The 23,257-nt window shown below is 65.8% G+C and overlaps 2 protein-coding genes across 2 annotated transcripts in view; one reads left to right on the top strand and one right to left on the bottom strand.

Moving 5' to 3' along the window:
- TNPO3 (transportin 3) overlaps positions 1-6,964 on the top strand; it is a 50,290-nt gene extending 43,326 nt beyond the window's left edge. The window contains exons 15-23 of the mRNA XM_075718836.1: positions 276-336; positions 773-913; positions 1,847-1,963; positions 3,023-3,117; positions 3,595-3,751; positions 4,245-4,412; positions 4,597-4,709; positions 6,636-6,727; positions 6,882-6,964. Coding sequence (XP_075574951.1) covers positions 276-336; positions 773-913; positions 1,847-1,963; positions 3,023-3,117; positions 3,595-3,751; positions 4,245-4,412; positions 4,597-4,709; positions 6,636-6,696 — 913 coding nt within the window. The 3' untranslated portion in view covers positions 6,697-6,727; positions 6,882-6,964. The remainder of the gene's footprint in view (positions 1-275; positions 337-772; positions 914-1,846; positions 1,964-3,022; positions 3,118-3,594; positions 3,752-4,244; positions 4,413-4,596; positions 4,710-6,635; positions 6,728-6,881) is intronic.
- Positions 6,965-8,125: 1,161 nt separating this feature from the next.
- Positions 8,126-17,157, bottom strand: IRF5 (interferon regulatory factor 5). Its single transcript, XM_075719966.1, has 8 exons — positions 16,975-17,157; positions 14,144-14,333; positions 12,796-12,839; positions 12,639-12,680; positions 12,261-12,537; positions 9,846-10,235; positions 8,944-9,062; positions 8,126-8,353 (listed from the first exon to the last, which is right to left on the bottom strand). Exons 1-8 carry the CDS (start codon positions 17,146-17,148, stop codon positions 8,126-8,128), a joined length of 1,464 nt encoding a protein of 487 aa, XP_075576081.1. The 5' UTR covers positions 17,149-17,157.
- Between the last annotated feature and the right edge of the window lie 6,100 nt (positions 17,158-23,257).

Genomic DNA, 23,257 nt, shown 5'->3' with positions numbered 1-23,257 from the left:
CGCCCCGTGCGGGGGGTTCATGAGCACGCGAGTCCAAGCTGCTCACCTTAAAACCAAATTCGTGACGGTTCCTCTCCCCCTGGCCGCAAGAGGAACGGCCTGGAAGCTGCTTCTTCACCAAGTTCAAGGCTCCCCAGCCCCTCTAAGCCCGTTTCCGATCCTCTTCCCGCAGCCTCGGCGAGTGCTTGAGGCTCCGACCCATTTTTCTTGGCTTTTAAACGCCAGTTTAAGGGGGGAAGAAAAAAAAAAAATTAACCCTTTGCTGCTTTTCACAGACACACCAACCCCATTGTAGAAAATGGACAGATCCATCCGTGCCAAAAAGTCATTCAGGAAGTACGTGCCGGATTCGGGGAAGGAATTTCTGCGGGGGCGGGTTGGTGGGGGGGTCGTACCAGGCGGTTCGGTCGCAATCGCCGGTTGCCCCGAGGCAGATCCAACTGTTTCCTTCCCTCCTGGAAGCAGGGATCGGGTGCCGGGGGTGAGATTTGGGTCTTCAAACCCTTTGGAAGGGGCCCCGGCTTTGGAAACGTCGCAGGCGCTTTCATTTCCCCCGCCACTTCACGTTCGCAGCGCTGCGCCGGAGGTGTTCAGCCCACGTAAAGCCGATTTACCCACCCCGTAATGCAGGCGCCTCTCGTTTTTGGGACCTGAGCGGTGTTTGCCTGACCCTACAAGGATTCGGGTGTTTTTCGGCTAGAAGGGCAGCGTCGCGGCGGGGGACGCCGCGTCCCGGCTTCAGCTTTAAACCCCTCTCTCTTTCCGCGCTCAGATCTGGCCCGTGCTGTCGGAGACCCTGAACAAACACAGTGCCGATAACCGCATCGTGGAGCGGTGCTGCCGGTGCCTGCGCTTCGCCGTCCGCTGCGTGGGCAAAGGCTCCGCCGCCCTGCTGCAACCGCTCGTCACCCAGGTACGGAGGCCGCCGCCGAAAAAACCCCGCGCTCGGCGATTTTCTTGGGGACGCCGCGATCCCGGGGCTCGGAGCCGGCGTCGGAAAACGCCTCGCTTCGCGTCGGCGGGCGGGCGCGTCTCGCCAGCGGGCAGCGACCGGCGCTGGGAAGCGCTGCGGTGAACGCCGGGCAGTTTCGGGAGTTCCTGCGTAAGCCCGTGGGGAGCAGAGCGAGGGGTTGGAACTGCAGGGAAGAGCTAAGCTCTTCCCGATGGATGCTCTGTAGGCCGTGGGAGCCCTGCAGTTGTATCTGTAATTCGAAAAGCACGCGCAAAACTCCGCGTCCTGCTGTTCCTTGAAGAGGTAACCCTCAGCCCGATGCTTCCCCTGCTCTGCACGGTGCTTCCGCTGGGCTACGGAAGGATGGAAACCGCGTTGGCTCTGCAAGCCGCGGGCACGGAAATGCTCCGAGGAGCAAGATCAGGCTCGAGCGAGTACTTTAAGCCCGCCATGGGGCTGGGGGAAGGTCTAGCAGGCTGGGACGTCGTCTCGGCATGCAACGAGAGCGGCCCTTTCTTAGGGAGAAGGTGGGACTGCCCGGCAGATCCGGTGGGCAGCGTCCCTGGCCGGGATGACGGGAGGTAACGAGCGTACGGCTTCACCCTTCCACGGCTCGCCCGCCGATCGGAGCTGGGGGCTACAGCCCCTCGCCGTCAGGAAGCCGGGAGACCCGTGCCCGTGGGGCGCAGCTGGTTGGGGGTCTCTGCGGGAGGTCCGGCGCTTGGGGAAAGCGTGGGGCTGGCTGAGAAAATCCGGGGAGCTGCCAAATTCCCAGCCGGATCCTGCAGCGAGCAGCACGCGGGGATTTCTCTGATGGAAAAAGCCGGTTTCTGTGCCGGACCCGCCCGGTGCCTGCGGCGTTGGCGGTGCCAGGCAGCGCGTGTCTCCCCGCAGATGGTGAACGTCTACCGGGCACACCAGCACTCCTGCTTCCTCTACCTGGGCAGCATCTTGGTGGATGAGTACGGCATGGAGGAGGGCTGCCGGCAGGGACTGCTCGACATGCTGCAGGTGGGTGCCGAGAGCCGACGGGTTCGGTTCCCACGTGTCTAAATTGTCGGGTCGTTGGGGTTGGCCAAGCCCTTCAAGATCACCCAGTCCAACCATTAACCTAACACTACCAAGTCCACCACTAAACCAGTTAAGGGGAGAGAAATAATTTCATCTTTCCTGACTTGGTGGCTGGATTATTTTTTAATGAAAGTAAAAACTGGGAATCACTAAGGTTGGGAAGGATCTCTAAGGTCATCAGCCCAACCATCAACCCAACACCCCCGTGCCCACTAAACCATGTCCCAAAGTGCCACCTCTGCCCGTTTTTTGAACGCTTCCAGGGATGGTGACTCCACCACCTCTCTGGGCAGCCTGTTCCAATGCTTGACCACCCTTTCCGTAAAGAAATTTCTCCTAATTTCCAACCTAAACCTCCCCTGGCGCAGCTTGAGCCCATTTCCTCTCGTCCTATCGCTAACTACTTGGGAGAAGAGACCAACACCCACCTCACTACACCCTCGTGTCAGGCAGCTGCAGAGAGCGATCAGGTCTCCCCTCAGCCTCCTCTTCTCCAGGCTGAACACCCCCAGCTCCCTCAGCCGCTCCCCACCAGCCCTGTGCTCCAGACCCTTCCCCAGCTCCGTTGCTTTTCTTATTTCCACGTGCCGGCGCAGTAACCACCCCTCTGTGCCCATGGGGAAGGCTTCGGGCGCCGGGAGGGTTTCCATGAAGCAGAGCAGGTCCCACGCAAACCTGGGCTGGTCCCAGCCCCTCTCTGCTCTCACCTTAAGTTGGTGGCTGGGTGAGCAAAACCAAGGATGAGAAGCTTTTGGTTAAAGCAGAACCTGGTGAGTGGCTTCTCGTTGGAGGAGCCGATGTGGTGAGGAAGGCGTTGCTGCCTCGGGGAGGAGAGATCCTAACCTGCCCTTTCGGCTGTGACCGTGGCTGTCGGGAGGAGAAGCCAGGCTCTGATCCACTCCCGTGGGGTCCGTGCTGGAAATCTCCCCGCAGAGAGAAGGGCAATTTGAGGTGTAATCAGAGCTAATTGCTAACGGATCCTCACGCCTTTTCTCCTAGGCACTATGCATACCCACCTTCCAACTCCTAGAGCAGCCCAGTGGCCTTCAGAACCACCCGGACACCGTGGACGACCTCTTCCGACTAGCAGCCAGGTACCCACGCTCTCCTAGATTCACAGAATCATCGAATCGTGGAATCGTTGAGGTTGGAAAAGACCTTTAAGGTCATCCAGTCCAACCATTAACCCAACATTGCCAAGCCCACCACTAAACCAGTTAAGGGTTGAGTTGTAATTTCATTTTTCCTGGCTTGGTGTCTGGATTATTTTTTAATGAAAGTAAAAACTAGGAATCGTTAAGGTTGGAAGGGATCTCCAAGATCATCAGATCAACCATCACCCCAACACCCCCATGCCCACTAAACCATGGCCCCAAGTGCCACCTCTGCCCGTTTTTTGAACACACCGCCTTCTCCTGCTGCGCGAGGACACCCCAACCCCTCTCTCCTCGTGGAGGGGTCCCCGCGTGCCCGTGGGAGCTGCTCCTGTCCCTGCGGGCGGGTGGGAGGAGGCAGGGTGTGGGGAAGCCAGACAAGCACCGGTAATGTCTGCCCGTCCTCTGCCTGGCCAGGTTTATCCAGCGCAGCCCCGTCACCTTGCTACGCAGCCAAGTGATGATCCCCATCCTGCAATGGGCCATCGCCGCCACCACCCTGGATCACCGGGACGCCAACTGCAGCGTCATGAAGTTCCTGCGCGATCTCATCCACACCGGCGTGGCCAACGACGTGAGTGACCCGCGGGGCCGTTCCTCGTCACGGGGGGGAATCTTAGAATCATGGAATCATGGAATCGTTGAGGTTGGAAAAGACCTTGAAGATCATCCAGTCCAACCATTAACCCAACACTACCAAGTCCACACTAAACCAGTTAAGGGTAGAGTAGACTAAACCATGTCCCCAAGTGCCACCTCTGCCTGTTTTTTGAACGCTTTCAGGGATGGGGACTCCCCCACCTCTCTGGGCAGCCTGTTCCAATGCTTGACCACCCTTTCCGTGAAGAAGTTTTTCCTAATATCCAACCTAATCTTCCTCCACCGAGTTGGGGGACTCCATCCTCATCGGCGTTTGTCGCCGTGGTCTCCCGTTGAGGGCTGTCCCGCTGCCGTAGCCAAACCGCTGCGGTTACTCCCACCGCTGCCAGAGTCGCTCCCGGAGGCGAGGAGCCGCGCGTCCCCCTCCCTAGGGCCCCGCTCACCCCTCGCTCTTCTTCCTCCCGCAGCACGAGGAAGACTTTGAAGTGCGGAAGGAGCTCATCAGCCAGGTGATGAACCAACTGGGCCAGCAGCTCGTCAACCAGCTGCTGCACACATGCTGCTTCTGCCTGCCGCCGTACACCCTGCCCGACGTCGCCGAGGTGCTCTGGGAGATCATGCAGATCGACCGGCCGGTGAGAGGGACGGGGTGTACCCCGAAACGGCGCGGGGGGCGGGCCGGGCTTCAGCCCTGAGCCGTCCCGGCGTGCACGCCGGGCAAAGCCGAATCCCAAAGCCTTTTCCCCAAGCCAGGACGCGGTTTTGGCTCCGCATCCTGAGCTTCTCCCTTTTTTTTTTTTCTCTTTCCTTCCTGCACAGACGTTTTGTCGCTGGCTGGAGAACTCGCTGAAGGGTTTACCAAAGGAAACGACGGGAGGAGCCATCCAAGTCACGCACAAACAGCTGACGGACTTCCACAAGCAGGTCACGAGGTGAGCGTGCCGGAGCGGGGCAGGGTGCGATGCCGAGCAGGACGGCCACAGCTCCGGCTTTTCATAGAATCATGGAATCGTTTAGGTTGGAAAAGATGTTTAAGATCACCCAGTCCAACCATTAACCTACACTACCAAGTCCACACTAAACCAGTCAAGGGTAGAGTAGACTAAACCATGTCCCCAAGTGCCACCTCTGCCCGTTTCCCTGGCAAGCTCGCCTCTGGGACGCGGCTTTTTGCACCCTGGTGTCCTACGAGGCTCGGTCCTGCCCGCCGCTCGCCACGGCTCGTCCTCCCGGCAACCCCAAAGCAGCTCCGCAAAAGCTGAGCGCGCTGGCGGGACGTCACCCCCCCCGCCCCTGAATCCGCTCGGATATCTCATCCGGCGTGTTCCCAGTACGACGCGGGCTGCGGAAAGCCTTGCTTCGGAGGGCACGTGTCGCCTTTTCCATCACGGAACAGGTTTTTCTGCTCTTGCCCGAGCCCTGCGGAGCCGGCATCCCTTCCCTTGCCCTTTCGCAAGCCGCCCTGCCGCCCGCCCTCCATCTCCTCGTCCCTCTGAGTCACCGGCTCCCGGCCGGCCGCGCTGCTCCGACGGCCGCATCCTGCCCGGGCCTGCCGCTGCGGGCTGTGTCCGCTCCCGCGGCGAGAGCAGGATCAACCCGGCGAGCTGCCACCTGCTCCGGGCAGCCGGTTGCGAGCCGGTGCCCGCGGTCCTTCTCCTGCAGCCGGGAGCGGGGTCCCTCGGCCGCTCAATCCCAAAACGCTCCCTCTGCCCCGTGTCAGCAAGCAGCCAGCCCCGGAAAAAAAAATCCCAGAGCCCAAATCTCCTGCTGGGCTCGTCCCTGGGGGTGGCTGGCTCCTGTCATCCAGCCGCCGCCGTCGTGGCACGTGGGTCCCCTCCGGGGACGGTCCCGGAGCCCGTTTTGCTCCGACGGTTGCCGCTACGTCCTCCCCGAAATCTCGGAGCCGAGCTGGCGTGCTCCTGCCTCCCGCTTGCCGCCGGCGCTGGGCGGAGGACGCCTTTCCCCGCTTCCCGAACATCCCCTGGACATCGTCCCGTCACGTCACCCCGTCACGTCACCCCGTAACGTCACGTCACCCCGTAACGTCACGTCACGTCACCCCGTCACGTCACCCCGTAACGTCACGTCACGTCACCCCGTAACGTCACGTCACCCCGTAACGTCACGTCACGTCACCCCGTCACGTCACCCCGTAACGTCACGTCACCCCGTAATGTCCCCTCACCCTGTCACCTCACCCCGTAACGTCACCTCACCCCATCACGTCACCTCACCCCATCACCTCACCCCGTAACGTCACGTCACCCCGTAACGTCACGTCACCCCGTAACGTCACCCCATAACATCACCCTGTCACGTCACCCCGTAATGTCACCCTGTCACGTCACCCCATAACGTCACGTCACCCCGTAACGTCACCCCATCACGTCACGTCACCCCGTAACGTCACCCCTTAACGTAACGTCACCCCGTAACGTCACCCCGTAACGTCACGTCACCCCCGTAACGTCACGTCACGTCACCCTGTCACGTCACCCCGTAATGTCCCCTCACCCTGTCACCTCACCCCGTAACGTCACCTCACCCCGTAACGTCACGTCACCCCGTAACATCACCCTGTCACATCACCCCGTAACGTCACCCTGTCACGTCACCCCGTAACGTCACCCTGTCACGTCACCCCGTAATGTCACCCTGTCACGTCACCCCGTAACGTCACGTCACCCCGTAACGTCACCCCATCACGTCACGTCACCCCGTAACGTCACCCTGTAACGTCACCCCATCACGTCACGTCACCCCGTAACGTCACCCCGTCACGTCACCCCGTCACGTCACCCCCGTAACGTCACCCCGTAACGTCACGTCACCCCGTAACGTCACCCCTCGTCTTGCAGCGCTGAGGAATGTAAACAAGTCTGCTGGGCTCTGAGGGACTTCACCCGCTTGTTCCGATAGCTCCTGCTCCGGCACGGCGCCCGTCTCCCAGGTAAGCACCCATCGTGGGACCGCGAGCGGTCACCGGGACCGGGACCCCGCGCCACGGCGGTTTCGGTGGGACCACGGGCGCCGCGCCCGCGCCGGCCCGGGAGAGGCAAGCGGGAAATAAAACTGACCCCTCGCTCTCCTCTGCCCGCTGCCAGGAATGTCTTTGAATTAGAAGACAGGAAACGAAGAAAACCAAGAATGTGTCCCACAATCAGCAAAGTTCATCGTGGCCGAGGGCTTTCACTCGCTCCAGCGCGTCCCGCCAGCCGGGAGAGCCGGCGCCGCCTGCGCGCGCGGGAGGACGGCTCGAGGATCCCGCTTTCCCGGCGGATTCGCTTCCCGAACATCGGCTACCGAAACAAGAAAACAAACCAACGGGGGGAAGGAAAAAAAAAAAAAAAAAAAAAAAAACAAAAACCAAAACAAAAACCAGAAAACCATCACCGAACACCGGAAGAAAACGGATTTGCCCGGCAGCAAAACTATCAGAGCGCGAAGTAGAAAACTTTCTGTGAAATGGAAGAAAAAATAAAAAAAGGAAAAAAAAAAAAAAAACAAACCAAACCACAAACAATAAAAATTATGTCAGAAAAGATGGGGGTTTAAAATAGATTTAGTAAAAAACAGTGGCTGCAGGGTCTGTCCCGGGCAGGATTGGGGGGAACGCCGGGGCTCGGCCCTCCCCGAGCCCACCGCGTCCTGCCTGGTGACGACCTCCCGGCGAAGGCGCAGGCGGGACGGACTCTTTAAAATACATTTTTTTTTTTTTTTTTCCTTCTTCTTTTTTAGTTTGTTTTTTTGTTTGGGCGTTGGTTGGTTTTGGTTGGTTTTTTGGGTTTTTTTTTTTGTTTTGTGGGTTGTTTTTTTTTTTTTTTCCGTTCGGTTTTATTTGATTTCTTTTAGGGTCGCACCGCGCGGGGAAGGAGACGGCTCGAGCGATTTGCAGGGGACGGGGCTGGGAGAAGGCCGGCGCGGGGCCCGCGGGCACGGCTGGAGCGCATGCTGTTCCCTTCCGGGGAGGGGTGTGTAGCCATCTCGAGAACAATAAAAACAAGAAAAAAAAAGAAAAAACCTGAAAAAATAAATTAAAAAAAAAAAAAAACCAAAACCCACCCAAGTCCCAGCCTGCTTCTTCCCCCGCGTTGTATTTTGGGTGCCACGGTCGGCCCCGGCGCTGCGGGGTGCCCCCATCCCTGGGTGGGGGGTCCGGCGCATTTCTCACCCCATTTTCTTCCCGTTTTCCCCCTAAAAATTGAGCATTTGGCATCACAGGTGCTCCGGGGAGCTGGGTGCGGCTTCTCCTCCGGTCCAGCCCCGTTAAAGCCTTGGGCGCCGGCGTGGGGGTCACCCCGCCGCGTTCGGGGGTGGCAGTGCCGGGGGTCTCCCCCGCGTCCCCTCCTCACTGGGGCAGGGAGCCCGGCGGCAGCACCCAGGCTCCGGCGTCGGGGCCGGGCTCCGGTGGCGGCAACCGCTGCTGGTTCTGCCAGAGCTGGTGAAGCTCCTTGAACTGTTCCACCATCTTGTCCTTCAGGTCGGGGTGGGAGATCTGCAGGGGGATGCTGTCGGCCGACCAAGACAACTCTCCCGAAAACATCTCCAGCAGCAACCGTGCCGCTACCGGCACCACCTGCCAAAGCCGTAGAATCATGGAGGTGTTGAGGTTGGCCAAGCCCTTGAAGATCACCCAGCCCAACCATTGACCCAACGCTGCCAAGGCCACCTCCAAACCAGTCAAGGGCAGAGTCATCATTTCATCTTTCCTGGCTTGGGGGCTGCATTATTTTTAATGAAAGTAAAAACTGGGAATCACTGAGGTTGGGAAGGATCTCTAAGATCATCAGTCCAACCATCACCCCAACACCCCCATGCCCGCTAAACCATGGCCCCCAGTGCCACCTCTGCCCATTTTTTGAACCCCTCCAGGGCTGGGGACTCCCCCACCTCTCTGGGCAGCCTGTTCCAACGCTTGGCCACTCTTTCCATGAAGAAATTTCTCCCAATATCCAACCTAAACCTCCCCTGGCGCAGCTTGAGCCCATTCCCTCTTGTCCCATCACTTCTTCCTTGGGAGAAGAGCCCGACCCCGCTCCCTGCCCCCTCCTGTCAGGTGGTTGTAGAGCCATAAGGTCTCCCCTCAGCCCCCTCTTCCCACCGCGTCAGCCGCCACGGCACCGGGATGCCCAGCCCCGGGGTCCCCGGCCCCGGCAGCCCCCTCACCTGCACCGTGATGAGCTTTTTCTCCTTGGGCTTCTGGTCCGGCCACTCCTCGCCGAAGCAGAAGAAGATTTCGAAGGGCGGGGGGGTGGTGGTTTGACCCTTTTGGAACAGGATGAGGCCTGCGGGGCCGGATGCCGCGGTGAGGGGCAGGATGGGGCCCAGCTGGTGTCCCCCACACCAGGTGGGAGCGCGTGGACTGCCTGGTGTCCCCCCATCCCGGCTCATCTCCGCGTCCCAGCTTGGTTGCCCCATGCCACCAGGTCCCCATGGGCTGCCTGGTGTCCCCCCATCCCAGCTTGGATCTCTTCATTCCAGCTTGTCCCACCCGTCCCAGCTCGGTCCCCCCATGCCACCAGGTCCCCATGGGCTGCCTGGTGTCCCCCCATCCCAGCTCATCTCCATGTCCCAGCTTGGTCCCCCCATGCCACCAGGTCCCCATGGGCTGCCTGGTGTCCCCCCATCCCAGCTTGGTTCCCCCATGCCACCAGGTCCCTGTATACCCCCTGGTGTCCCCCCATGCCAGCTTGGATGTCTTCATCCCAGCTTGGTCCCCCCTATGCCACCAGGTCCCCATGGGCTGCCTGGTGTCCCCCCATCCCAGCTCATCTCCGTGTCCCAGCTCGGTCCCCCCATCCCAGCTTGGTTGCCCCATGGGCTCCCTGGTGTCCCCCCATCCCAGCTTGGATCTCTTCATTCCAGCTTGTCCCACCTGTCCCAGCTCGGTCCCCCCATGCCACCAGGTCCCCATGGGCTGCCTGGTGTCCCCCCATCCCAGCTCATCTCCATGTCCCAGCTTGGTCCCCCCATGCCATCAGGTCCCCACGTGCCGCCTGGTGTCCCCCCCATCCCAGCTGACCCCTCCGTCCCCTCCAGTGGGGACAACCACCCCACCCTCCTCTCACCGTTGAGAAAGCCCTCGAGGCTGAAGAGCTTGGTCTTCTTCTCCCTCTCGATGGGGTTGGGGCCGACGTGGTGGGCGGCGCAGGGCCCCGTCCAGAAGACCTTGCACTGGCAGAGGCGGATGGCGTAGATGTCCTGGCCCTGCAGCTCCAGGATGAGCCCGCGGTCCAGCACGTCCAGGAGCTGGTGGGTGTAGAAACGTTGCTTCTCGTTGGGGATGGCGTCGGTGGCGGGGAAGCGGACCTGCTCCAGCGTCAGCGGCCCGAAGAGCTCCACCTGCTCCTGCGTGGGCTCCAGGCTGCTGTGGAAGAGGCGGCAGCCGTGGGGGTTGCTGATGGTGAGGACGCAGACCTGACGGCCCCGGTACTGGAACTTGATCTCCAGGTCGGTCACTGCCGAAGGGATGCGGATGTGAGCTGCCCGCCGGGGAACACCCCATGGCCACCACCAGCCAACCAACCCATGGCCACCACCACCCAGCCACCCCATGGCCACCCCATGGCCACCACCGGCCAACCACCCCATGGCCACCCCACCCCATGGCTACCCCATGGCCACCCTGCCCCATGGCCACCACCATCCAACCACCCCATGGCCACCACCATCCAACCACCCCATGGCCACCCCACCCCATGGCCACCCCATGGCCACCCCACCCCATGGCCACCATCATCCAACCACCCCATGGCCACTATCATCCAACCACCCCATGGCCACCCCATGGCCACCACCATCCAACCACCCCATGGCCACCCCATGGCCACCACCATCCAACCACCCCATGGCCACCCCATGGCCACCACCATCCAACCACCCCATGGCCACCACCATCCAACCACCCCATGGCCACCCCACCCCATGGCTACCCCATGGCCACCCCACCCCATGGCCACCCCATGGCCACCCCACCCCATGGCCACCACCATCCAACCACCCCATGGCCACCCCACCCCATGGCCACCCCATGGCCACCCCACCCCATGGCCACCATCATCCAACCACCCCATGGCCACTATCATCCAACCACCCCATGGCCACCCCATGGCCACCACCATCCAACCACCCCATGGCCACCCCACCCCATGGCCACCATCATCCAACCACCCCATGGCCACTATCATCCAACCACCCCATGGCCACCCCATGGCCACCACCATCCAACCACCCCATGGCCACCCCACCCCATGGCCACCCCACCCCATGGCCACCACCATCCAACCACCCCATGGCCACCCCATGGCCACCACCATCCAAACACCCCATGGCCACCCCACCCCATGGCCACCCCACCCCATGGCCACCACCATCCAACCACCCCATGGCCACCCCATGGACACCACCATCCACCCAACCCATGGCCACCACCAGCCAACCACCCCACAACCACCCTTGCCTGGCCATCCCATGGCCACCACCACCCAGCCACCGCACCCCATGGCCACCCCACTCCATGACCACCACCAGCCAGCCACCCCATGGCCACCTCTGTCCAACCACCTCATGGCCACCCCACACCCATGGCCACCACCACCCAGCCACCCCATGGCCACCCCACCCCATGGCCATCCCTGTCTGGCCACTCCACACCCATGGCCACCACATCCAACCACCCCATGGCCACCGCCACCCCAAAGCCACCCCACACCCATGGCCACCCCATGGCCAGCCCTGTCTGGCCACCCACACCCATGGCCACCACCACTCAGCCACCCCATGGCCATCCCTGTCCAACCACCTCATGGCCACCCCACCCCATGGCCACCCCCACCCAGCCACCTGAAGGACACCGCACACCCATGGCCACCCCTGTCTGGCCACCCCACCCCATGGCCACCCCATCCAGCCACCCATGGCCACCCCACACCCATGGCCACCACCACCCCATGGCCACCCCACACCCATGGCCACCCCATGGCCACCCCACACCCATGGCCACCACCACCCCATGGCCACCCCATGGCCACCCCACACCCATGGCCATCCATGACCACCCCACACCCATGGCCACCACCACCCCATGGCCACCCCACACCCATGGCCACCACCACCCCATGGCCACCCCACACCCATGGCCACCCCACACCCATGGCCACCACCACCCCATGGCCACCCCACACCCATGGCCACCCCATGGCCACCCCACACCCATGGCCACCACCACCCCATGGCCACCCCACACCCATGGCCACCACCACCCCATGGCCACCCCACACCCATGGCCACCACCACCCCATGGCCACCCCACACCCATGGCCACCACCACCCCATGGCCACCCCACACCCATGGCCATCCATGACCACCCCACACCCATGGCCACCACCACCCCATGGCCACCCCACACCCATGGCCACCACCACCCCATGGCCACCCCACACCCATGGCCACCTCTGGCCACCCCACAGCCCCCCGTCCTTACGCGGCAGCATGTGGGGGCTGATGAGCAGGTTGGGGATGACGTGCTCCATGGGTGCCATCGGGCAGGCAGCCGGGGGCCCCAGGGTGCCCAAGGGGGGCCCTGTCTCGGCGAGGGTGGCGGGGGGCAGCTCGGGGGTCCCATGGGTGCCCCCCACCTCCCCGGGGAGCAGTGGTGGGGGGCCCGGCATGAAGGGCCCCGGGAGGCAGCCGCTGCCGAAGTGGGGCTCCTCCTTGGGCCAGGAGTAGGAGGGCAGCAGGTCCCCCCCCGTGCTGGGGGTCTGGGGAGGCACAGCGTGGGGTCGGAGGGCGGTCAGGACCCCCAAACGCCCCCCAAAAATGCCGGGTGGGTGCACCCCGCGCACCCCAATCTGCCTGATACCCCCCGCTCACCCTCAATGCTGAGAGACGTCATCTTCTGGAGCTGTGGGGAGGAGAGCGGGGCGGTTATGGGGTTGGGGTGCAGGGATCCCCTCCCGGCCCCCATGAGGGGTCCCCGGTTTGGGGGTCCCCCACCCTGACCCCCCCCCCCCGGGTACCTGGCTGACGTCCTCCTCCCCGCCGCAGCCATAGTCATCCCCATCTGCAAGGGAGAGATGGGCTGGGGCTCCATGGGGTGCTGGGGACTTGTGGGGTGCTGGGACCTGGTGGGGTGCTGGGACTTCATGGGGTGCTGGAGCTCCATGGGGTGCTGGGAGCTGGTGGGGTGCTGGGACCTCATGGAGTGTGGGGTCCTTGTGGGGTGCTGGAGCTCCCTGGGGTGCTGGAGCTCCATGGGGTGCCAGGACCCAGTGGGATGCTGGGACCTCATGGGGTGCTGGAGCTCCATGGGGTGCTGGGGACTTGTGGGGTGCTGGAGCTCCACAGGGTGCTGGGACCTGATGGGGTGCTGGGACTTCATGGGGTGCTGGAGCTCCATGGGGTGCTGGGACCTGATGGAGTGTGGGGTCCTAGTGGGGTGCAGGAGCTCCCTGGGGTGCTGGAGCTCCATGGGGTGCCAGGACCCAGTGGGATGCTGGGACCTCACGGGGTGCTGGAGCTCCATGGGGTGCTGGGGACTTGTGGGGTGCTGGAGCTCCACGGGGTTGCTTGGGCCTTGTGGGGTGCTGGGACCTTATGGAGTGTGGGGTCCTTGTGGGGTGCTGGAGCTCCATGGGGTGCTGGGTCCTTGTGAGGTGCTGGGGACTCGTGGGGTGCTGGGACCTGGTGGGGTGCTGGAGCTCCATGGGATGCAGGAGCTCCATGGGGTGCTGGGACCTTCTGGGGCGCTGGGATCTTATGGAGTGTGGGTTCCTTGTGGGGTGCAGGAGCTCCATGGGGTGCTGGGACCTGGTGGGGTGCTGGGACCTTCTTGGGTGCTGGGACCTCATGGAGTGTGGGGTCCTTGTGGGGTGCAGGAGCTCCCTGGGGTGCTGGGACCTCATGGGGTGCTGGGACCTTGTGGGGTGCTGGAGCTCCATGGGGTGCAGGAGCTCCATGGGGTGCTGGAGCTCCACAGGGCGCTGGGACTTGGTGGGGTGCTGGGACCTCATGGAGTGTGGGGTCCTTGTGGGGTGCAGGAGCTCCCTGGGGTGCTGGGACCTGGTGGGGTGCTGGAGCTCCACAGGGTGCTGGGACCTGGTGGAGTGCTGGGACCTTCTGGGGTGCTGGGACCTCATGGAGTGTGGGGTCCTTGTGGGGTGCAGGAGCTCCCTGGGGTGCTGGGACCTGGTGGGGTGCTGGAGCTCCACAGGGTGCTGGGACCTGGTGGAGTGCTGGGACCTTCTGGGGTGCTGGGACCTCATGGAGTGTGGGGTCCTTGTGGGGTGCAGGAGCTCCCTGGGGTGCAGGAGCCCCACGGGGTGCCCCCAGCACCCTTCTCCAGCCCGGCTGGGCGCCCGGCGGTACCTGCGCCCTCGGCGGGGCCCTGGCAGAGCTCGTAGACCTTGTAGGGCTGGAGTGGGGTGGCCTTGGTGCCATCGAAGAGCAGGCGGAACTCCCGGCTCTTGTTGAGGGCGCAGCGCAGGTTGGCCTTCCACTTGGCCGGGTCCGGCTCGTCCACCCCCTCCGTGAACTTCCCTGTCTCCTGCGCCCATGCCTGGGGGCCGGGGTGGGGTGGGGGGTCAGCACCCGGCACCCCTCCCCTGCCCTGTGGCACCCCTGGCACCCATCGTCCCCGGCCCCCTTGGAACCCAGCATCCCCATCCCCCTTGGCACCCATCGACCCCATCCCCCTTGGCACCCATCATCCTTGGCACCCATTGTCCCTGCCCCCCGCCTTGGCACCCATCATCCTTGGCACCCATCGTCCCCATCCCCCTTGGCACCCATCATCTTTGGCACCCATTGTCCTCATTCCCCTTAGCACCCATCGACCTCATCCCCCTTGGCACCCATCATCCTTGGCACCCATCATCCTCATCCCCCTTGGCACCCATCATCCTTGGCCCCCATCAACCTCATCCCCCTTGGCACCCATCATCCTTGGCACCCATTGTCCCTGCCCCCCACCTTGGCACCCATCATCCTTGGCACCCATTGACCTCATCCCCCTTGGCACCCATCCCCCTTGGCACCCATCATCCTTGGCACCCATTGTCCTCATCCCCCTTGGCACCCATCATCCTTGGCACCCATCCTTGGCACCCATTGACCTCATCCCCCTTGGCACACATCATCCTTGGCACCCATCGACCTCATCCCCCTTGGCACCCATCATCCTTGGCACCCATCCTTGGCACCCATTGACCTCATCCCCCTTGGCACCCATCATCCTTGGCACCCATTGTCCCTGCCCCCCACCTTGGCACCCATCATCCTTGGCACCCATCGTCGTCATCCCCCTTGGCACCCATCATCCCTGGCACCCATCATCCCTGGCACCCATCGTCCCCATCCCCATAGGCACCCATCATCCTTGGCACCCATTGACCTCATCCTCCTTGGCACCCATCATCCCTGGCACCCATCATCCCTGGCACCCATCGTCCCCATCCCCCTTGGCACCCCTCATCCTTGGCACCCATCGTCCCCATCCCCATAGGCACCCATCATCCTTGGCACCCATTGACCTCATCCTCCTTGGCACCCATCATCCTTGGCACCCATCATCCTTGGCACCCATCATCCTTGGCACCCATCATCCCCATCCCCCTTGGCACCCAATGTCCCTGCCCCCCAAATTGGCACCCATCCCCCCTGACCCCTGGCACCCATCGTCCCTGCCCCCCCGGCACCCTGTCCCCCCATCCCCCGTGCCCCCTTTCTCACCCCATCACCCCCATCTCAGGGCACCCATTGCCTGTCCCCCGTCCCCCTTGACACCCTGTCCCTCCCATCCCATGTCTCCCTTGTCACCCCATCGCCCCGTCCCCCTTGTCACCCTGTCCCCCGACCCATGTCCCCCTTGTCACCCCATCGCCCCTGTCCCCCCGTCCCCTCTCCCCCTTGTCACCCCATCCTGTGTCCCTCCTGTCACCCCATCGCCCTGTCCCCTGTCCCCATCCCCCTTGTCACCCTGTCCCCCTCGTCACCCCGTCACCCCCATCCCATGTCCCTCCTGTCACCCCATCACCCCATCCCGTGTCCCTCTTGTCACCCTGTCCCCCTGTCACCCTTGTCACCCTGTCCCCCGTCCATGTCCCCCTTGTCACCCAATCACCACCATCCCATGTCCCTCTTGTCCCCCGTCCCCCTCGTCACCCCATCGCCCCCATCCCATGTCCCCCTGTCCCCCTGTCCCCTGTCACCCCATCACTCCATCCCGTGTCCCTCTTGTCACCCTGTCCCCTGTCCCCCCGTCACCCTGTCCCCCCATCCGCTGTCCCCCTTGTCACCCCATTGCCCCCATTCTATGTCCCTCTTGTCACCCTGTCCCCCTTGTCACCTAATCACCCCGTGCCCCTCGTCACCCCCATCGCCACCATCCCGTGTCCCTCTTGTCACCCCGTCCCCCTCGTCACCCCATCGCCCCATCCCGTCCCCCTTGCCACCCATCACCCGACCCCCTTGCCACCCCATCGCCCCCATTCCATGTCCCCCTTGTCCCCCCATCCCCTGTCACCCCATCACTCCATCCCGTGTCCCTCCTGTCACCCTGTCACCCGGTCCCCCCATCTGCTGTCCCCCTCATCACCCCATCACCTGCATCCCGTGTCCCTCCTGTCACCCTGTCACCTGGTCCCCCCATCTGCTGTCCCCCTCATCACCCCATCACTCCATCCCGTGTCCCTCCTGTCACCCTGTCACCCGGTCCCCCCATCTGCTGTCCCCCTCATCACCCCATCACTCCATCCCGTGTCCCTCCTGTCACCCTGTCACCCGGTCCCCCCATCTGCTGTCCCCCTCATCACCCCATCACTCCATCCCGTGTCCCTCCTGTCACCCTGTCACCCGGTCCCCCCATCTGCTGTCCCCCTCATCACCCCATCACTCCATCCCGTGTCCCTCCTGTCACCCTGTCACCCCGGTCCCCCCATCTGCTGTCCCCCTCATCACCCCATCACCTGCATCCCGTGTCCCTCCTGTCACCCTGTCACCCGGTCCCCCCATCTGCTGTCCCCGTCATCACCCCATCACTCCATCCCGTGTCCCTCTTGTCACCCTGTCCCCCTTGTCCCCCTGTCCCCCCATCCACTGTCCCCCCTGTCACCCCATCGCCACCATCCCGCGTCCCTCTTGTCACCCCCGTCCCCCTCGTCCCCCCCCTCGCCCCGTGCCCCCCCCGTCACCGCCGTCACCTTGAAGATGGTGTCGTGGTCCTGGGGGGCGGGGGGGTGGCGGGTGGCGTGGCGCCAGGGGATGGCGAAGCGGCGCCGCTCGGGGTCCAGCCAGCGCAGGCCGGGGTAGCGCTGGCTGCTCACCTGGGCCACCAGCCAGGGCTTCAGCCGCACGCGGCGCGGCGGGGGGTTCATGGCGGCGCCTGCGGGGGGACGGCGGGGATGGGGCGGCGGGGACGCCCGCACGAGGCCCGGCCAGCTCGGGACACGTGTGGGGACGGGCTGAGGCCCGGCCGGCTCGTGACACATGTGGGAACGGGGCTGAGGCCTGACACATGTGGGAACGGGGCTGAGGCCCGGCCGGCTCGGGACACGTGTGGGAACGGGGCTGAGGCCCGGCCGGCTCGGGACACGTGTGGGAACGGGGCTGAGGCCTGGCCGGCTCGGGACACGTGTGGGAACGGGGCTGAGGCCCGGCCGGCTCGGGACACGTGTGGGAACGGGGCTGAGGCCTGACACGTGTGGGAACGGGGCTGAGGCCCGGCCGGCTCATGACACGTGTGGGAACGGGGCTGAGGCCCGGCCGGCTCGTGACACATGTGGGAACGGGGCTGAGGCCTGACACGTGTGGGAACGGGGCTGAGGCCCGGCCGGCTCAGGACACGTGTGGGAATGGGGCTGAGGCCTGGCCGGCTCGTGACACGTGTGGGAACGGGGCTGAGGCCTGGCCGGCTCGGGACACGTGTGGGAACGGGCTGAGACCCGGCCGGCTCATGACACGTGTGGGAAAGGGGCTGAGGCCCGGACAGCTCGTGACACGTGTGGGAACGGGGCTGAGGCCTGGCCGGCTCGTGACACATGTGGGAACGGGGCTGAGGCCCGGCCGGCTCGGGACACGTGTGGGAACGGGGCTGAGGCCTGGCCGGCTCGGGACACATGTGGGAACGGGGCTGAGGCCTGGGCCGGCTCGTGACACGTGTGGGAATGGGGCTGAGGCCCGGCCGGCTCGTGACATGTGTGGGAACGGGGCTGAGGCCCAGACAGCTCGTGACACGTGTGGGAACGGGGCTGAGGCCCGGCCGGCTCGTGACATGTGTGGGAACGGGGCTGAGGCCTGGCCGGCTCGGGACACGTGTGGGAACGGGGCTGAGGCCCGGCCGGCTTGGGACACGTGTGGGAACGGGGCTGAGGCCTGGCCGGCTTGGGACACGTGTGGGAACGGGGCTGAGGCCTGGCCGGCTCGGGACACGTGTGGGAACGGGGCTGAGGCCTGGCCGGCTTGGGACACGTGTGGGAACGGGGCTGAGGCCTGACACGTGTGGGAACGGGGCTGAGGCCCGGCCGGCTCGGGACACGTGTGGGAACGGGGCTGAGGCCTGGCCAGCTCGGGACACGTGTGGGGACGGGCTGAGACCCGGCCGGCTCATGACACGTGTGGGAACGGGGCTGAGGCCCGGACAGCTCGTGACACATGTGGGAACGGGGCTGAGGCCCGGCCGGCTCGTGACACGTGTGGGAACGGGGCTGAGGCCTGGCCGGCTCGTGACACGTGTGGGAACGGGGCTGAGGCCCGGCCGGCTCATGACACGTGTGGGAATGGGGCTGAGGCCTGGCCGGCTCGTGACATGTGTGCGAAGCGGCTGAGGCCTGGCCAGCTCGTCACATGCGTGTGCAAGGGCCCTGAGGCCCGGTCAGCTCATCACACATGTGCAAACATGCTGAGGCCCGGCCAGCTCGTCACACGCGTGTGCAAAGGCCTGGCCAGCTTCTCACAGGTGTGTGCGAAGGCCCTGAGGCCTGGCCGGCTCATCACACGTGTGTGCACAGGGGCTGAGGGGCCTGGCCAGCTTGTCACACGAGTGTGCACAGGGGCCAAGGCCTGTCCAGCTGCTCACACGTGTGTGCAAAGGCCCGGCCAGCTTGTCACATGCGTGTGCGAAGGCCCTGAGGCCTGGCCAGCTCATCACATATGTGTGCAAAGGCCTGGCCAGCTCATCACACGTGTGTGCAAAGGTCTGGCCAGCTCGTCACACGTGTGTGCAGGGGCCAAGGCCTGGCCAGCTCGTCACATGCGTGTGCGAAGGCCCTGAGGCCCAGCCAGCTCATCACACACATGTGCAAAGGCTCGGCCAGCTCGTCACATGCGTGTGCAAAGGCCCTGAGGCCCAGCCAGCTCATCACACACATGTGCAAAGGCTTGGCCAGCTGGTCACACGCGTGTGCGCCAGGGCTGAGGCCCGGCCAGCTCGTTACACGCATGTGCAAAGGCCCAGCCAGCTCATCACACGCGTGTGCTCAGGGGCTGAGGGGCCTGGCCAGCTCGGCACATGCGTGTGCGAAGGCCCTGAGGCCTGGCCAGCTGGTCACACACGTGTGCAAAGGTCTGGCCAGCTCGTCACACATGTGTGCACAGGGGCCAAGGCCTGGCCAGCTTGTCACATGCGTGTGCAAAGGCCCAGTCAGCGGGTCACATGCCTGTGCACAGGGGCTGAGGCCCGGCCATCTCATCACACGCGTGTGCAAAGGCTCAGCCAGCTGGTCACACGCGTGTGCAAAGACCTGTCCAGCTGGTCACACGCGTGTGTGAAGGCTCTGAGGCCCGGCCAGCTGCTCACACGCGTGTGCAAAGGCCCGGTCAGCTCATCACACACGTGTGCAAAGGCTCGGCCAGCTGGTCACTTGTGTGTGCACAGGGGCTGAGGCCCAGCCAGCTCTTCACACGCGTGTGCAAAGCCTCAGCCAGCTGGTCACACGCATGTGCGAAGGCCCTGAGGCCCGGCCAGCTGGTCACACGTGTGTGCGAAGGCCTGTCCAGCTGGTCACACGCGTGTGCAAAGACCTGTCCAGCTCATCACACGTGTGTGTGAAGGCTCAGCCAGCTGGTCACACGCGTGTGCAAAGACCTGTCCAGCTCATCACACGCGTGTGTGAAGGCTCTGAGGCCCGGCCAGCTGCTCACACGCGTGTGCAAAGGCCTGGTCAGCTCATCACACACGTGTGCAAAGGCTCGGCCAGCTGGTCACTTGTGTGTACACAGGGGCTGAGGCCCAGCCAGCTCATCACACGCGTGTGCAAAGGCTCAGCCAGCTGGTCACACGCGTGTGCGAAGGCCCTGAGGCCCGGCCAGCTGGTCACACGTGTGTGCGAAGGCCTGTCCAGCTGGTCACACGCGTGTGCAAAGACCTGTCCAGCTCATCACACGTGTGTGTGAAGGCTCAGCCAGCTGGTCACACGCGTGTGCAAAGACCTGTCCAGCTCATCACACGTGTGTGTGAAGGCTCAGCCAGCTGGTCACACGCGTGTGCAAAGACCTGTCCAGCTCATCACACGCATGTGTGAAGGCTCTGAGGCCCGGCCAGCTGCTCACACGCGTGTGTAAAGGCCCGGTCAGCTCATCACACACGTGTGCAAAGGCTCGGCCAGCTGGTCACTTGTGTGTACACAGGGGCTGAGGCCCAGCCAGCTCATCACACGCGTGTGCAAAGGCTCAGCCAGCTGGTCACACGCGTGTGCGAAGGCCCTGAGGCCCGGCCAGCTGGTCACACGTGTGTGCGAAGGCCTGTCCAGCTGGTCACACGCGTGTGCAAAGACCTGTCCAGCTGGTCACACGCGTGTGTGAAGGCTCTGAGGCCCGGCCAGCGGCTCACACGCGTGTGCAAAGGCCCGGTCAGCTCATCACACGCGTGTGCAAAGGCTCAGCCAGCTGGTCACAGGCGTGTGCGAAGGCCCTGAGGTCCGGCCAGCTGCTCACACGCGTGTGCAAAGGCCCGGCCAGCTGCTCACACGCGTGTGCAGCTGTGCCCGGGCACCCATGGGTGCCCCCGGCTCCCAACCAGGACCCGTGTGTCGTCCCCCCCCCCCCCCGTGGTGTCCCCCGGCCCTGGGGGGCGGTGGGGGGGCCCTGCCCGTCCCGGGGGGCTGTGGGGGTGTCCCCGTGTCCCCCCCCCCGTGTCCCCCCCCCCGGCCCTGCGTGGGTGCGGGGCGTGGCCCCCGCGCCCCGAAAGCAGAAGCTGCGGCGGGGTTGGGGAAACAAAACCGGCACGGGGGGGGCACGGGGGGGGGGGGGACACGGGGGGGCACGGGAGGGGGGGGACACGGGGGGGCACGGGGGGGGGGGGGGACACGGGGGGGCACGGGAGGGGCGGGGGGGCATGGGGACATGGGGGGGACACGGGGGGGACATGGGGGGGCGTGGGGGGGCGTGGGGGGGACACGGGGGGGGACACGGGGGGGCACGGGGGGACACGGGGGGGCACGGGAGGGGCGGGGGGGGCATGGGGACATGGGGGGGACACGGGGGGGACATGGGGGGGGCGTGGGGGGGGACACGGGGGGGGACACGGGGGGGGCACGGGAGGGGCGGGGGGGACATGGGGACATGGGGGGGGACATGGGGGGGCGTGGGGGAGACACGGGGGGGACACGGGGGGGGCACGGGGGGACACGGGGGGGCGTGGGGGGGGCACGGGGGGACACGGGGGGGCACGGGGGGACACGGGGGGGCGTGGGCGGGCATGGGGACACGGGGGGGACACGGGGGGACACGGGGGGGGCGTGGGGGGGACACGGGGGGGGGCGGGGGGGGGCATGGGGACATGGGGGGGACACGGGGGGGCGTGGGGGGGACACGGGGGGACACGGGGGGGGGGACACACAGGGGCCAGGGAGGGACACAGGGGGACACGGGGGGGGGCACGGGGGACACGGGGGGGGGCACGGGGGGACACGGGGGGACACGGGGGGGACACGGGGGGACACGGGGGGACACGGGGGGGCACGGGGGGGACACAGGGGGGACGTGGGGATACGGGGGACACGGGTGGGGGGACACACAGGGGGCAGGGAGGGACACACACGGGGGGGACACGGGGGGGCACGGGGACGGGGGGGGACACGGGGGGAGACACACGGGGGACACGGGGGGGGACACGGGGGGGGACACACGGGGGGGACACACGGGGGGGACACACGGGGGGGACACGGGGGGGGGGGACACGGGGGGGACACACGGGGGGGACACGGGGGGGGGGACACGGGGGGGACACACGGGGGGGGACACACGGGGGAGACACACGGGGGACACGGGGGGGGACACACGGGGGGGGACACCGGGGGGGCCGCACCCAGCGGGGCACCCCCAGCCCCCCCGGGACGGGGACAGGGCCCGGATCCCGCGCCCGGTGGGGACAGCGGCGTGACGGTCCCCGCGGGGCCGGGGTCCCCCGTGGGTGGGTGGGGGTCACAGACAACACCCCCCCACACCCCCCCCCACCCCCCCCCGTGGCGGGTCCACGCGTGTGCCAGCCCACGTGCGCGTGCGGGGCCGCCCACCTCCTCAAATCGCCCCCTCCGCGCCGGGTGCCGTGGGTGCCGTGGGTGCTGGCAGAGCCCGGGTGCTGCCACCCACTCGGGGATGCCCACGGAGAGACACCCCCCCCCCACAACCCCCCACACCCCCCCCACCCCCCCCCCCCCCCCCGCGGGCACCCACCCGCGGGGCACCCACCCTGGGCACCCACTCGCAATGGTGCCCACCGCCCCCCCCCACGGGCACCCACCCGCGGAGCACCCCCCCACGGGCACCCACCCCGGGCACCCCCCCCCCACCCCCCCCCCCACGGGCACCCACCCGCGGAGCACCCACCCGCGGGGCACCCACCCTGGGCAACCCCCCCACGGGCACCCCCCCACGGGCACCCACCCCGGGCACCCCCCCCCCCCCCCCCCACGGGCACCCACCCGCGGAGCACCCACCCACGGGCACCCACCCCGGGCACCCCCCCCCCACGGGCACCCACTCGCAATGGCGCCCACCGCCCCCCCCCGGCACCCACCCAGAGCACCCACTCGCGATGGTGCCCCCCCCCCACGGCGGCCGCGGTTACCGCTCCCCCGGGACTCACCCGCGCTCCGGGGGCCGCCGCCGCCGCCCGGCGCTTCCGCACGGTGGGGCGTGGCCGTGGGGCGTGGGCGTGGCCGTGGGGGCGTGGCCGTGGGGCGTGGGCGTGGCCGTGGGGGCGTGGCCGTGGGGCGTGGCCGTGGGGGCGTGGCCGTGGGGCGGGACCCACCACGCCGCCCGCCCCCCCCCGGGACCGCCCCGCCCCGTGCCCCCCCCCACGCGTGTCCGTGCCCCCCCCCGTTTCCCCACGCGTGTCCCACCCCCCCCATCTCCCCGTGCCCCCCCCGGTGCCCACCCGCAGCCACAGCAGACCCCCCCTCCCCCTTCATTAGCATACGCTTTCCAAACATTTGCATGCCCACGCCACGTGACGCGCGGGGGATTTCCCCGGAGTGGGCTGCCGGC

This window comes from Pelecanus crispus, chromosome 1 (assembly GCF_030463565.1).
Source record: "Pelecanus crispus isolate bPelCri1 chromosome 1, bPelCri1.pri, whole genome shotgun sequence".
Classification (NCBI taxonomy): Eukaryota; Metazoa; Chordata; class Aves; order Pelecaniformes; family Pelecanidae; genus Pelecanus; species Pelecanus crispus.
This window is presented reverse-complemented; position numbering and strand designations above follow the sequence as displayed.

Bases quoted from the DNA above. Each gene is read 5' to 3' on its own strand.
- IRF5 (XM_075719966.1), bottom strand. From the start codon at position 17,148: ATGAACCCCCCGCCGCGCCGCGTGCGGCTGAAGCCCTGGCTGGTGGCC. The intron at 10,236-12,260 runs GTAAGGACGGGG...TCCCTTCGGCAG, and splicing joins CAGCCCCCACATGCTGCCGC to TGACCGACCTGGAGATCAAG. The intron at 8,354-8,943 runs GTGAGGGGGCTG...CGGCTTTGGCAG, and splicing joins AAAAGCTCATCACGGTGCAG to GTGGTGCCGGTAGCGGCACG.